This window comes from Halichoerus grypus, chromosome 7 (assembly GCF_964656455.1).
Source record: "Halichoerus grypus chromosome 7, mHalGry1.hap1.1, whole genome shotgun sequence".
Lineage (NCBI taxonomy): Eukaryota > Metazoa > Chordata > Mammalia > Carnivora > Phocidae > Halichoerus > Halichoerus grypus.
The window spans coordinates 86,895,869-86,909,194 of NC_135718.1; the positions used below are offsets into that span (position 1 = coordinate 86,895,869).

The 13,326-nt window shown below is 40.4% G+C and overlaps 1 protein-coding gene across 13 annotated transcripts in view; it reads right to left on the minus strand.

The window, feature by feature from the left end:
• The window catches only part of ENAH (ENAH actin regulator), a 136,208-nt gene continuing 122,882 nt past the window's right edge, over window positions 1-13,326 (minus strand). For 8 of the 13 annotated variants that reach the window (XM_078077842.1, XM_078077839.1, XM_078077841.1 and 5 more), the window contains 5 exons: window positions 12,443-12,509; window positions 9,807-9,869; window positions 6,466-6,544; window positions 3,501-3,558; window positions 1-2,917 (listed from right to left, as the gene is read on the minus strand). In XM_078077842.1, the coding sequence (XP_077933968.1) occupies window positions 2,880-2,917; window positions 3,501-3,558; window positions 6,466-6,544; window positions 9,807-9,869; window positions 12,443-12,509 (305 nt within the window). In that variant the 3' untranslated portion in view covers window positions 1-2,879. The remainder of the gene's footprint in view (window positions 2,918-3,500; window positions 3,559-6,465; window positions 6,545-9,806; window positions 9,870-12,442; window positions 12,510-13,326) is intronic. The other 5 variants (XM_036068920.2, XM_036068922.2, XM_036068929.2 and 2 more) reach the window with 1 other exon arrangement.

The following is a 13,326-nucleotide window of genomic DNA, read 5'->3' on the forward strand; positions in this document are numbered from 1 at the left end:
TATATACTGCAAGTTTATTTCAATCACACAAACGAAGTTAGCGGTAGGAAATGTAAATGAAACAGTACGGTAAAAATAGCAGAGAACCGAAAAATCTAAAAAGGAAGCACACCTAAAGCATGAGAATCCAACATTCATTAGTGTTTCATCTTCAGTTCGGATTGACACGTGATGCTTGCAAATTGTGAACAAACTGTGAAATCACGACGACTACTCTGGAGAGATTTCAGCACCGGCGTTAAGATGTGTACATTCAGTTGGTTTGCAATGGACTGCTCGCCATTTACAGAGCGTATAGGACAGATTTGTCACGGGTCAGATCACAGTGTTGAGGAAAGAAGTGCCTTCCTGTCATCAGAAAGGACCCCCTGAACTGCACTCGGCTTCGGACACCCAGTGAGCACAGAGCACGAACACCGTCGGCATGACGGGCTCCAAGGAACATCACCCGCTAAGGAAAGTCACCTAAGCTTCTGCTTCCCATTTTAGTTACTGAAATCTCTAACGATGACAAAACTGTCCCGTAAGACAGTAAATGTGTACAGTGATTGGGAAGAACACATTTAGCGATCCGGACGAACGCACACTGATGGAACACGCTGTGACCCAGCACTGGCCCTGTCCCGTTACACAGACCTCCTGGGAGAATCGGGCCAAGGCACGAGACACCGAGTGCCTACGCCAGCTCCGCACTAAGATCCAGCGTGTTGCTGTAAGTCTTTTCTCTGACTTTGGACCACTTGTACCCAGTGTTCTATCCTACTAGAGACTAACTTCACCAACAAAATCAAGTGACTTCTCACCAGATTTATAGGGGACGTGAGCGTTTATACCATCCAAGTGTTTGCATAATCAAAAGGACAATAATAAAGATCAAAGTGCCTCCAATTTCTTTTAGAAGACAGGACTTTAGAGGCTTGCTGCAGCTTGAATGCCTTTCCTACTACTGCCTGACGATGAATGGTGGATACAAAACTGTAGATGTGAATTATGATAGCTCATCCATCACAGATTAATCTAAAACTGAAGTCTCTACAGAAACAGGAACTATTTTAACAAGGAAAACAATTCCCTCACTCAAACCTTTTTTGAATGGTAAACTATGCTACTGACAAGCTGTCTGACCAACTGAGGTTACAAAATCTAGAAAGCAGATGAAAATGGATTATTTCTTCAAAATTTTAGTAAAACTTCAGATAATCAAAGATTTCAAAGCAAATATGGCACATAACTGAAGAATAAATCAAGATGGAGAGTCTGGAGAATTTGTGATTTCCTAAATTAAAAAAAAAAATCTATCATTGCAACATATAGAATTTCTCCCCTATTTTAATCTCCGCGAGTTTCCAGGAGAAGGGCGTGGGTTACATGTGCACGCACAGGCGTGCACACCACGTGCACACCCGCATGGGGGTGAGTGGACCACCTAGGTCCTTCTTCCCACCACGTGAGTCTTGCTCGGTCACAACAAGAGAACCATGCAGAGCCCCTCGCTGGTCCCCTCGGCCACGTGGTGTCTGTGACCTTGGTTGCTGTGGACACGGCTACTCCGTGTGTTTCCATGTAACAAAATTCAAAAGCAGCTTCCTGGTCAGGAACATGTACCTGAACACCTGTCCAACTGCAGGGCACCTAGGTAGTAAATAACTGCCAAATTCAGGGATCGAATTTTCGAGTTCCACAGTACAATGTAAACCATGTGAAGCTCAGAATCATGTTTCAGACCATTGAAATTACTCAAGTTAAAATACGAACAGCTGAAGACATGATGTAAAAGATTGAGTACTTGGTTCTGCTAACATATTTACCAATTAAAGTCACAAAACAGTCCTCATTAGTATTCATGCAGGTCGTTGAGAAAACAAAGACAGTGCAGAAATTAACTTTAAAAGAAAAATGATTCCTTCCTTTCCTCCCACCCACCCGAGACTCTACAAAAGGTTTTCCCTGGGACCAGGCCTGAAAAGGCCGCTACGTATTAGTGGGACATGCATTACTGTCTGCAATTAAAAAAGCTCATTTTGTGGTGGTTGTAATTACATTATAAAAATGTCCACATGCATAAATCTAAAAAAGGTTGAAAACCTACAGTTAAGTCTACAATATATTGTTTTACATTTGACCACTGGTGTGTATTATGTAGGAGAGATTTGGTAAAGCATTTTAACAATTTAGGAAGGCATCTAAATCTTTAAATTCTGGACGATTTTTATGTTTTAATCTACAAAATTGCATGAAGGCTAACTCGAGAGACTTCCTATCATTCTAAAATTCCTCAAGCCAGACAAATCATTTTTAGGACACTTTCTTATAAATATCACCCTTGGAAAACACATACAATTCCATTTGTTGCACATTTTAGGATCTTAACCTACACAGGGCTGATCTCCATTCCTCACGGAATATCAAATGTGATAGGAAGACAAACCTGAGAGAAACATTTACAATATAATAGTGTAACTTGCTCAATTCTTCGTCAGCACTCTCTGAAAACAAACTTAAGCCTTTCTCCTCTTTATTTTAGCAATGGATTGTGAAAAACGTGCTATTTTGTCTTGACATGAAAATATTTCAATGCACGGCGATCTTGCCTGATGGGTTTAGTATTTTCTGCATAACTATGAAACAGGAATTCGCATCCGACTCTTCCATCCTATTGAAAAGGTCAGAAAAAAGCAGCAAACTGGGAGGGAAATAGCTTATCGCCAGAGCAACAGCATCTGAAGGCTCGCGAGGATGTTGGTTTTCCTCCTTGTTTGTCTCCACTGTCTTCGTCACAGCTCACAAATGTAGGGGTTTGTTGTTGTTAACAGCTGTTGTTCGCAGGGGTCTTTCTCCTTTCTCCAGACTAAAGTCCTATTCCTCCTCGGCTCGTCTCTCTATGCAGAATTGGACTTGCTCAGTTCTTGCCTGATCGCTGGGCACGAAAAGGAAACGTATTTCAAGTCAATACAACGATGAGGTAAAATCAATGAGTGATTCACTCCTAAGAAATCTCAGTGGCTATCTTCAAACTCCCAGTAATAAGAAGACGAACGGACCCTGTATCTTACACTGCACAGACCTGTGTTTTCTTGACACAAAGACGGTACTGATTTATGTACGTGCAGGCGCACACACACACACACTTTCTCATTTGCGCTCTCCCTTTTGTGTGCAAAATGACAACACGGACTCTGTGGGGTCAGAGTCCGCAGAGAAGGCAGCGAGGTGGGACGCGAGGCCAGACACGGGCCCATCCGCCTGGACCTCCATCTGACGCTACTCAAGCCCTGACACATAGGGATCTCGTTCATTCCTATTTTCACAAATAACTTCCACCGTAAGAAGGAGAGGGCTCCTCCCTGACATCCTAATAAGCCAAGCGAAGGACAGGATACTATGCAAAAGTAATTGTTTTATGCCCTCAAGTAATAAACTGGTTCTTTCTTTATGTGCATTTCCTTAAAAAAGGGTATTCTCAAACATTACAAGGACAGCAAATCTGTTCATATACTCACCATCAATGAGCTCTTCTTTTAGCTTTGTTAGTTCTTTTCTCATTTCATCTAAAATGTCCTAAAATATGAGAGAAACACATCAGGAATACAGAAAAAAAAATCACCACTACATATATTCTTGGTCATACAGAATTTTAGGAATATACGAAATTTAAGGAATGGTCTGTGTTGCCGGAGTCCCTCCCAGACAAGGCTGTCTTAGAGTAGGCCGAGCAATGATTCTGTTTTAACAGTCTTCCCAGCCTTTGCTTATTGTAGCCTAGCAAAACATGAAACATTAGAATGCACTGCCATCCAGTGAAAGGTAGGATTCAGGTAATTTCTAGAACAGGAATAGCTCTGCCGTCAACCTCGTCTTCTTGGAGCAGTCTGAAAGATGGCCCGTAATGAAATTTCAAGGAACAGGAGAAGTAAACTAGACGAGCAGATCCTGGCCAATCTGTGATCTGGTTTGAAGTATGCGATTCCTTAGGAATAACACCACAGCTGCCAAACCGTGCTTCTAGGAATCCGAGACTCCCCTGGAGCGGCCTCACGGGCTGCCCTAACGGGTAGGACGAGGGTGGCTGGGCCCCTGCTGGACCTACACGGTCCGAACCGATAAACGGAAGACACAGCCGCATGCAGCCACCAAGCACCTGAGACGTAGCCAGTGTGAAATGAGATGCGTTGCTGGGGAAAACACACACCAGATTTCAAAGACTTAGCGTGAAAAAAATAACGTGTAATAATGAGTAATTTTAAAATAGTGATTACATATTGAAATATTATTTTAGTTATATTAATTATTTAAATATATTAAAATGAATTTCACCTATTTCTCTTCATTTAATATGGCTACTAGAAATGTTACAGTACTTGTGTGATCCCTATTTGTATTCTGATTTAATAGTTCTAGATGCTCCTTCCTCCATGAAAACCACTCCACCTTCAAATATTTTGCAAAATCTGTATTTATAAGTTCACTTCGAAATAATAGACAACCACCCTACCCCCACCCAAACTTAAAAAAAATCACTAAGAACAGGGGCTCCTGGGTGGCTCAGTCAGCTGAGCGTCTGACTCTTGATTTTGGCTCGGGTCATGGTCTCAGCCTTGTGAGATCGAGCCCTGCGTCCAGCTCCAGGCTGGGAATGGAGCCTGCTTAGGACTCTCTCTCTCCCTCTCCCTCTGCCCCTCCCCTCCCCAAATTACCAAGAACAATGTCACATGCCAGCTAAAAGGGCTTTGACAAGGTGACACAATTTGAAGAATAACACCTCCCCTTTGGATGGATTACTTTCCAATATGTGACCCTCTTTATTATTGCACACCTCGGGTAAAATTAAATCGCTCTATTTAAGGTTCATTTTCTTAAAAAGCTTCTCATGTTTAAAATAAGGTTGAAACTATCAATTAGTATAACTCCTCCACTTTACCAATGACAAAACAAGCACAGAAATTATTAGTACAAACTATCAGATATCCTTATTCAAATTATTATTAAAAGCAGCCCTAACAGGAAACCTTTCCTCTCTTCTCCACTACACTTCAGATAGCCAAGAATTTACCACGTTTTCAAGTGTGTGCAAGCGTCTACTTTAAAGTGTTTTTCAAGAAAAGAAAGCCATGTTTAATATACAGGAAAATTAGGCCTTGATTATCAATGACCTCAAGCTTCCTTTTCAAACTATATAATTCAATTTAACTTTTCAAATAGCTTTGCAGTATAAAAATTAGATTTATCTGAAATTATTGTTAGTATTTCTCCCTTTAATTCGTATTTGACTTTAATTTTGAACTCCTATGACTGCAACATTCTTGGTCCCTTTTTGAGCTCCCAGACATTTGACAAAGGAGCGACAGCACAGAGAACACAGGCTTTGAGCAAAGATCTCAGGGCTCTGATCCTGACACAGTTACTGACCGAGCTGTGGGACTGAGCCATGGAATGAACGCCTCAGAACCTCGGACGTGCAGAGTCTGGGTATAAGCACTGCCTGCCCGGCCTCCCACGAGGGCGAGAAGACAGCACTGTGCTAGGAGCCCAGCCAGCCCCTGGCCTGCACGTCCACCAGCGGGTCAGTACGAGACTGCGACAGGGAGTGGTGTGGGTCACTGTTCTCAGAGGTCCCCAGGGTGCGGGGCCGGAAGCCCAAGGCAACCCTGCTCGCTGCAGCAAACCTGGGTTCAGGTCTGCAAAACTGACCACTGTCTTACTAATAAGGTGTGTACACTGGCCCTCCCTTTGAAGTTTTTTTTAACACTACCAATTTTTTTTTTAATTATTTTACCTCTTCTGGGAATAAAATATTTTAAAGACCCACACATCTTCTCACCTATCACTCCTTCCCCTTTCTTGTTTGAGTACCTACGTGTATAATGCAGAGGTATCCAAAATATGGACAAGATCCTTTTTTCACCATTCAGTATTCAATACTCTCATTTTTGATTCCTTAATGACCACGGGACCCTCCCCAACACTACAGATTTATATACTTCTGCAATATTTTCTTAGCATACATTCTTGGAAGTGAAATTGCTGGGTCAAAGGTAAGATATTTATTTTTAAGGCTCGTCATCTGTTTTCCCAACTGCTTCTAGGAAATGAAAGTATACGAGAGTGCCCATTTCCCTCACGTTCTTGCCAAAACCAGATTCGCTGGGTCCATTTTTGCCAACGGTCAGCGGAAAGTGCAACCCCATTTTCCTTTTACAATTATACACCATGCACTGACATTTAAAGTTTATATTATACCGTTAAGTCACCTGCCCCACTCTCCACCACCGCTGGAACTTTACGTGAACACACTGACCAAACAAAATGAAGATTTGAAAAAAACAATACAGTAGTCATATCACTGTTTCATTTGCATAGAAAGACCTAAACTCTATATTCTTTTCCAGTACATTCACCACCCATCAAATGCCAGCACACCAGACATTTTTCCAGAGAGACCAGTGCATGCGGAGGGAAAGCGCCTACCTGCTTCAGCCTGTCGTAGTCTAGCCCCTCTGTCTGGACGCCATTGGCACTGGGCTGTGATGAAGGTGCAGATTTTGGTCTGTACAAACGGAATTTCCAGGACAGGTAAATAACACTTGGGATGTTTAAGAGTTTACAAAAAATTGCAAATTTACCAACCCAACACCAGGTTTCAGTACTTAAAACACAGATGTTAAAAAGTTAATTGTCAAAGTTGCAGGACTGATTAGAACAGAAAACAAAGTATTTTTCACTTTGCTCAATGTTTCCAGTTACTTGTAAACAAATCAGACAACGGTGATGGGATGAAGACACTTCTTCAGTAAAGGGCAGAGGAGCGCGTTCTCTGGGAAACGGGATCGTGTGCAGCACGCTGACGGGGACGGACACGCCAGACCAGCTGCGACACTGAGGCCCGAGGAGTGCAATCTCGTTCTTCTGAAAGTGTGCAGAGCCTACTAAACATCTGGCAGACCAACCACTAAGATACATCAGTTTACAAATTCGATGCCTTGGTTTATGGGATAAAACCATTTGAGTAATAAGCATGATTCATTCTATGTGTTTCATGCCATTTCAAGCATCCAAATAAATAAGAATGCTGGGGAAATAATTAAAAGTATATTCATATCCAGTTGGCTATGTGGCTGTTTCCAGACAAGTTTTTATGGAGATGCCATCTGAATGACGTGTTTACAACTAATTTTGTTAAAAAAAAATAATAATAATAGGGCGCCTGGGTGGCTCAGTCAGTTAAGCGTCTGACTCTTGGTTTCAGCTGGGGTTGTGATCTCAGGGTCGCAGGATTGAGCCCCACGTGGGGTTCCACACTCAGTGGGGCATCTGCTTGGGATTCTCTCTCTCCCTTTCCTTCTGCCCCTCCCCCACGTGCGTGCACGCTCTCTCTCTCCAATAAATAAATCTTTAAAAAAAAAAGGAAATGCCACACAGAAGCAGTTTGCCAATTATTACTACACATTCAGAAGTTTAGCTTCTATTAAAAATTCTACACGAAGAAGTAAGTCTTAGAAATTAGGTATATTTTAAGCAAAAGTTTCAATATCAAATAAACCAGTCATGGCTCCTCTCCAATTCCGGCAAGTAGAGGAAATCCCAGGGGAAAATCTAGAGTCTTAACTGGGCACTCCTCGGGCGCCTGGGTGGCTCAGATGGTTAACTGGGCACTCCTCTATGTTCTGGTTCAGTATGGTAAGTGGCTACGCTTTGAGGACCACAACTCGGTGCAGATGAAAACTATCAGCTGAGTCACATGTCTTTAGGTTTGCAGAGGACCAACATCACAAATCTGAACCAAAACTCGGTACGCACCGTAACTTTTCCAAGTTACGATTTCGTAACTCTTACAAGGCATATTATACTCCAAACCCACAGGCATTGTTTGTGAAAATGAAATACTGAGCTAATCTGCTTTCATATCAAACATATGGCTGCTTAACAAGCTGTCATGTAAAGCAAGTCAACCAGTTTTATTTTATGAGATCTCTGCTGCCCTGCTTGGATGAACCAGGGAAAACAACTTTCAGAAAATTTCACTCAGTAAGCCCTGAGCTAGGCATGGGGGGGCGGTGGAAGAGACTTACTTACAGGACACATTTCCTTTCCTCTAGAGAAGATACACCTTCTCCCTTCACTGAGGGGCCAGCTGCAACCCCCGGTCACAGAGGAGGTAGAGAGAGCCACAGCAGACAAGGCAGGTGTCCTGGGCACAGGCCGATCTGGGGAACACCCTTGACAGTCCACACACTGCATTTTATTTACCCACGCTCTCTGTTCCTGCTCGCCAGACTGACACTCCTAATTTCTCTGCTTTTCTTTCACTTTTCACATTTAATTGGTACAACCAGTGAATGCTTTTCTCCCAGGTTATATAATGAATATCCCCAACATTCACATGAGCAACTGTAGTCCGCTAATTAACCGGCAGTATGTTATGAATATATCCATACTTATTAAACAATACAACACATTATTGTTACATAATAAACTATAGAGGAAACATGCAATTAAGAAATTTTAATTCATGCTAACATGCAATCCACCACCACCACCACCACCACCATGATAATTAACTAAAGGGGGGAACTTTTCATACTGAAGGAAAGAAGTAATCACCACTTTTTTAAAAAAGGTTTATCAACATTATTCTATCGAGGGGCCCTACGTGGGAAAGCAGCAAGAGAACTGAGAAGATTAACAACAGAAAATCTCATTAAATGCTATTTTCCTATGTACTAGCAAACTTTCCAAGTAAGTCTTTTGGTGACAATGATTAAACCACCTTGAAAAAAGCAGGAAAAATGATTTCATGCGTGTAATATAAACATTTTATGCAGATTTAACTGACTGACAAACTTATCAAATATTTTAATCATCAATGGCATGAAAGTAATTTGGCCAAATACAGTCTGCACAACCCCTGACTCACTGCCACAGACACCCCTCCATATACTATTTAAGTCATGCTCCCAGGAGACTTGATGTGTATATTTAAAAATAGGTGCATATGATAACATGGGCAAACCTCGGTGATTTGTAATCTATGGGTTTTCACCATAATTGATAACAAAGTATGAGGCCTTCCCAGAGGTTTCTGTGTTACCTCTAAACAGCTGCCTATCAAATAACTACCACAATATTTAAAGCCCCTGTTCCTCCAAATCAGTTCTAAATATAAGCTTAAACACTTGAGGATTTTTATAAAAAATTGTCAATTTCTTTAATTAAGAAGGAAATACATGGTTCTTAATTTTCTTAATTAAAAAATGGTGTAACAGGACTCATCCTGGAAAACCACGTGCCCAGGACGGGAGACGTCAGATTGGTAAAGGCACGCAATCTGCTGCAACGGACGGACGAGACGCGGATGTTCGTCCAGGAATCCACTTTTCACAAGTGTGGCTGTAATGTAGTCCCGTGTTCCACTGACACAGAGTACAAATCTTCTTCTCTACCTTTTAAAGGCTTTGTCTCAAGCTTCTAAGGAGAAAAGCCTTCAGAAGAAAATGCAAGAGCTGCCAAGTGGCTGGAGAAGACACAGGGGGCCTCAGACCCCACTCTGGCCTTGCTGGTGTGTCCACCACTCATAGGTACCCTGATCTGACTAGAAAATGAAGGCAGGGGAATGAACCTTACTAACTTTTCTACTTAAAATCTCTTAAGTGTTTTTTAAAAATTGCTCTAAATAAAGCTAATATGAAAGATTTGATCTTCCTCAAGCATCTCCCCTTGTGGTGATTACCAATCCAGGTAGAAAAAGCTCAGCCCTATCCTCAACATGTTATTTCGAAGTCTCAAACCACAAAGTCACATCAGGATGATACCTGTGTAATGAATCACAGGACCTGTTGTCAAAAACAATCTGATTTTTCCTTGGAGAATCCCGTCTATGAAGGGGAAAAACCATTTAAAGGGAAATACAATAGAGCTTTTAAAAAAACAATTCGCACTATGTTCCTGTTTTATAGATTTGTAGTCACAGCAAAACAATGAAAGGAGTCCATTAACCTTAAAACAATAGTTTTTTTCCCCAATACAAAAGAAGGTACTTGGACACTAATTCTGGTTATTTAAGATACTCACATTTGACAATTACAGAGAACAAAAAGGAAATCGTGGCGCAATAACCACTTTTAGAGATTGCAGACATAGTAAAAGCTGCTACACAAAGTATCAATAAGTATCAAAAATCACTGTAGTTTGAAGTACAAAATTAACTCTTCTCAGAAAAAAAGCATGGAAACTCTTTTTCTACCTTGAATATCAGATCTGTGAGCTCTTACTGAAAACCATATGAGAACTCACAAATTTTCCAATGGGACATTCCAGTCAGCTTCAGGTAATTTTAACGACAATATTTTTGCTTTTACCCTACTATCTGGCATCTTTGCTTAATAAATAGAGCACAATGCAGTACACCTCATGTGTATGACAGGGTATTGATCCATCCTATCACTAACATAACCTCGACATGGACATTCCTAAGAGAAAGGGGTACTTTCACCACCACAAAAGGATGAGGTGCACTTCAATAAAAACAAAACATCAAGTGGCCGTATTAATACACTGGCTCTCAGCAGGAACAGGGGAGAAAACTTGGGACGAAAAGCCATCCAGTTTAGTCCTTCCAACATACTTTTTAAAGTCTTTCATGGCTTAAAACTGCTTGGGGTGAAATTTTAAGACACGTATCACTGGCTGGATCAAATCAAAAGGTAGGAGTGGTCAGGAAGCGACGGCGTTTCCAAATTTCCATTTCAGGAAAGGAGAAGAAAACCACCTACCAGAGCAGGACACCATAACGATACACTACTAGATAATAAGAACCAATATCTGGTTAATCTACAGAAAAGTCTTTTTTAAATGGTGATTTTCAGAACACTTATTAAACTTCCTTTAGAAGTGTGAAAAATCTTTCAAAGAATATTTTTTAAATGAACCCAAACATGTCAAGGAACTTTTATTCCATTTGGAGAACCTATTTCATGTCCCTCCATGGACTTAGGGTTCACTTCAGGCTCACTATGGAACCCATATCAGTAAGGTAGGGATGAAGAGTAGACACAAAGAGAAAAATTCTTCCCGTCACATTTATGTCTTCAAAAGATACATGGGACATCACTGTTCTGTTCTCTGATACGTACTTGATAAATCAGGCTTCAAAATGTGCTCGTGGAGAAAATCTATAAAAACTACCAGAGACGCATTGGAAGGCCACATCAATCAGGTATCTGATAAACACAAATGTGCAATTTTTCTACTCTATTGAAAACATGTCCACCAAAAGCAATTCCTGCATTTTCTCCTAAAATCAAATACATTCATCTTATAGTCACTGAGAAACTAAAAGCTTCTATACAGTCGAAAAGGCACTGAGGAACTTAAATAACTGTGTCATCACCAAATCTTTCCTACAGGAACAAAGAACCACATAAAAACAAATCCAAATTTAGATTTAGGCTAACACTGAACAGATTTGTGGCAATGCGAGGTCTGTCCTTGTATTTTTCTATTAGAGTCAAGTTTGCTTTTTAAGAGGTAAAAATAAAGCAAACAACTCAGAGAGAAAAGGCCAAAAACTTTTTAGTCTCTAAACACATACTTTTTTTCTGGAAAAAAATGTAAGTCCTTTAAACTGTCTCATAAATCCAGAAAAAGTTTCATCTACGTGCAAGACCTGAGATACAAATTTGGTATGACAATAAAATATGCCTAGCTAAGAAACGCTGAATTTGCTAAGACCATGCCTCACGCCCACTGGGAGAAATTCACTAGTCTTGTTTCTGGGCACTATCTTTTCTAAGTTGATTGTAACTAGAAGTTCCAACTGAGACAGAAATCAATCTTTCTACTTCACAAATTCAAAACTTCAGGTTTTATTTTGCTCTCTCTTAAACACTGCAGGCATTTCTCTCCAGCTGCTTTTCAATTTAAAATATAAAAGTTTCTTTTAAAAATTACATTTACAAAATGAAGGATGTCATTGAGACTACTGGGGAAATGTGAATATGTTACATAATACCATTGTTCAACATTAAATTTGAGAGCAACAATGGTACTGGGATTACACAGAAGGATATCCCAGTTCTTACGGAAAATGCTGAAGGATTTGCAAACTGTTCTCCAACTCTTCAGAGGAACATGAGTGGAAGGGAGGCGGGCAGAACTGGTAACTGGGGAATCTGGGTTCCTCCACTATTCTCTAAACTTTTCTGTAGTTTTGAATTTTTCAAAATAAAGAAATTGGAAGGAATAAAAGCTATCTTAAAATTTCAGACAACCTGGCTCACAATAAGCATCCAATCACTAGGAAAAATACGATGGTGCTCAGTGGTCTCCAGCAGAAGGATTCCAGATTTCATCTGCTCCTTTGTACTATTTCAAATCTACCATTGGAGTTTGGAGAGGTTAATTTCTTTTTAGATACACATGTAGCATAAAAGTCAGAAAACAAACATACCTGGAGATAACAGGTGACTTGCTGCCATTCATTGTATTTGTTCTTTCCCAAGGTTTTCTGGTTGGTTCTTTAAAAATAAGGAACATAAGTTATGAAGTATCCTATGTGCTCCCAGAGTTACTTATTGTAAAACAAATAATGAAATACTAAGTAACATCATACATGTTTATGTAAGTAATACAAATGAAAAATTTTTAATTACAATTCTGAACTTTAAAATCTGTAAGGATTCTAATTTGTACAACTTCAGACATTAAAATGAGAAGACATTAGTAAGCAAGTGTGACGAGCCCCCTGGGAAAGCCACAGGCTGCGAAGTCTCCGACACTGGAAGCCCACACACCAGGAGATGCACGGCCTCTCTAGCAAAGCAGGGCTCCCTCTTAGAGATGGAGTTCTCAGCTTGGGGTCTGCATAAGCTTCAGGGAGGGCATGAAATTACGAGCAAATCTGTATAAAAATACGGTCATCCCCAGGGGGGAGGGGGCGGGCAGGGGGCGGATTCATAGTTCTTTTCAACTTGTAAACGGTCCTGTGACCCTAACTTACAGTGGAGTTCTACAGTATCAGCATATATGTTAATTTTGGCTTCTAGAAGAAAATAAAGCTATTACAGTAAGTAGTTCATAAACCAGAGAATTTTTAATGAAAGTAACATCAACAAACTGATCTGAGTCCTATTTAGAGGAAAAACAATTCACAAAGTCACAATATTAACCACAATACAGCCATCAAAATATTGAATAATCACCATTCAGTAATGAGAATGTGAGACTTTTTTTTTTTTTTTTTTGGCAAATGGGTTACAATCACCAAAACAGAATTTTTTTTTTTAGAATTTCTAAACAGTGGAATTCTAGAGGTCGCTGGTAGTCTCCAACTCA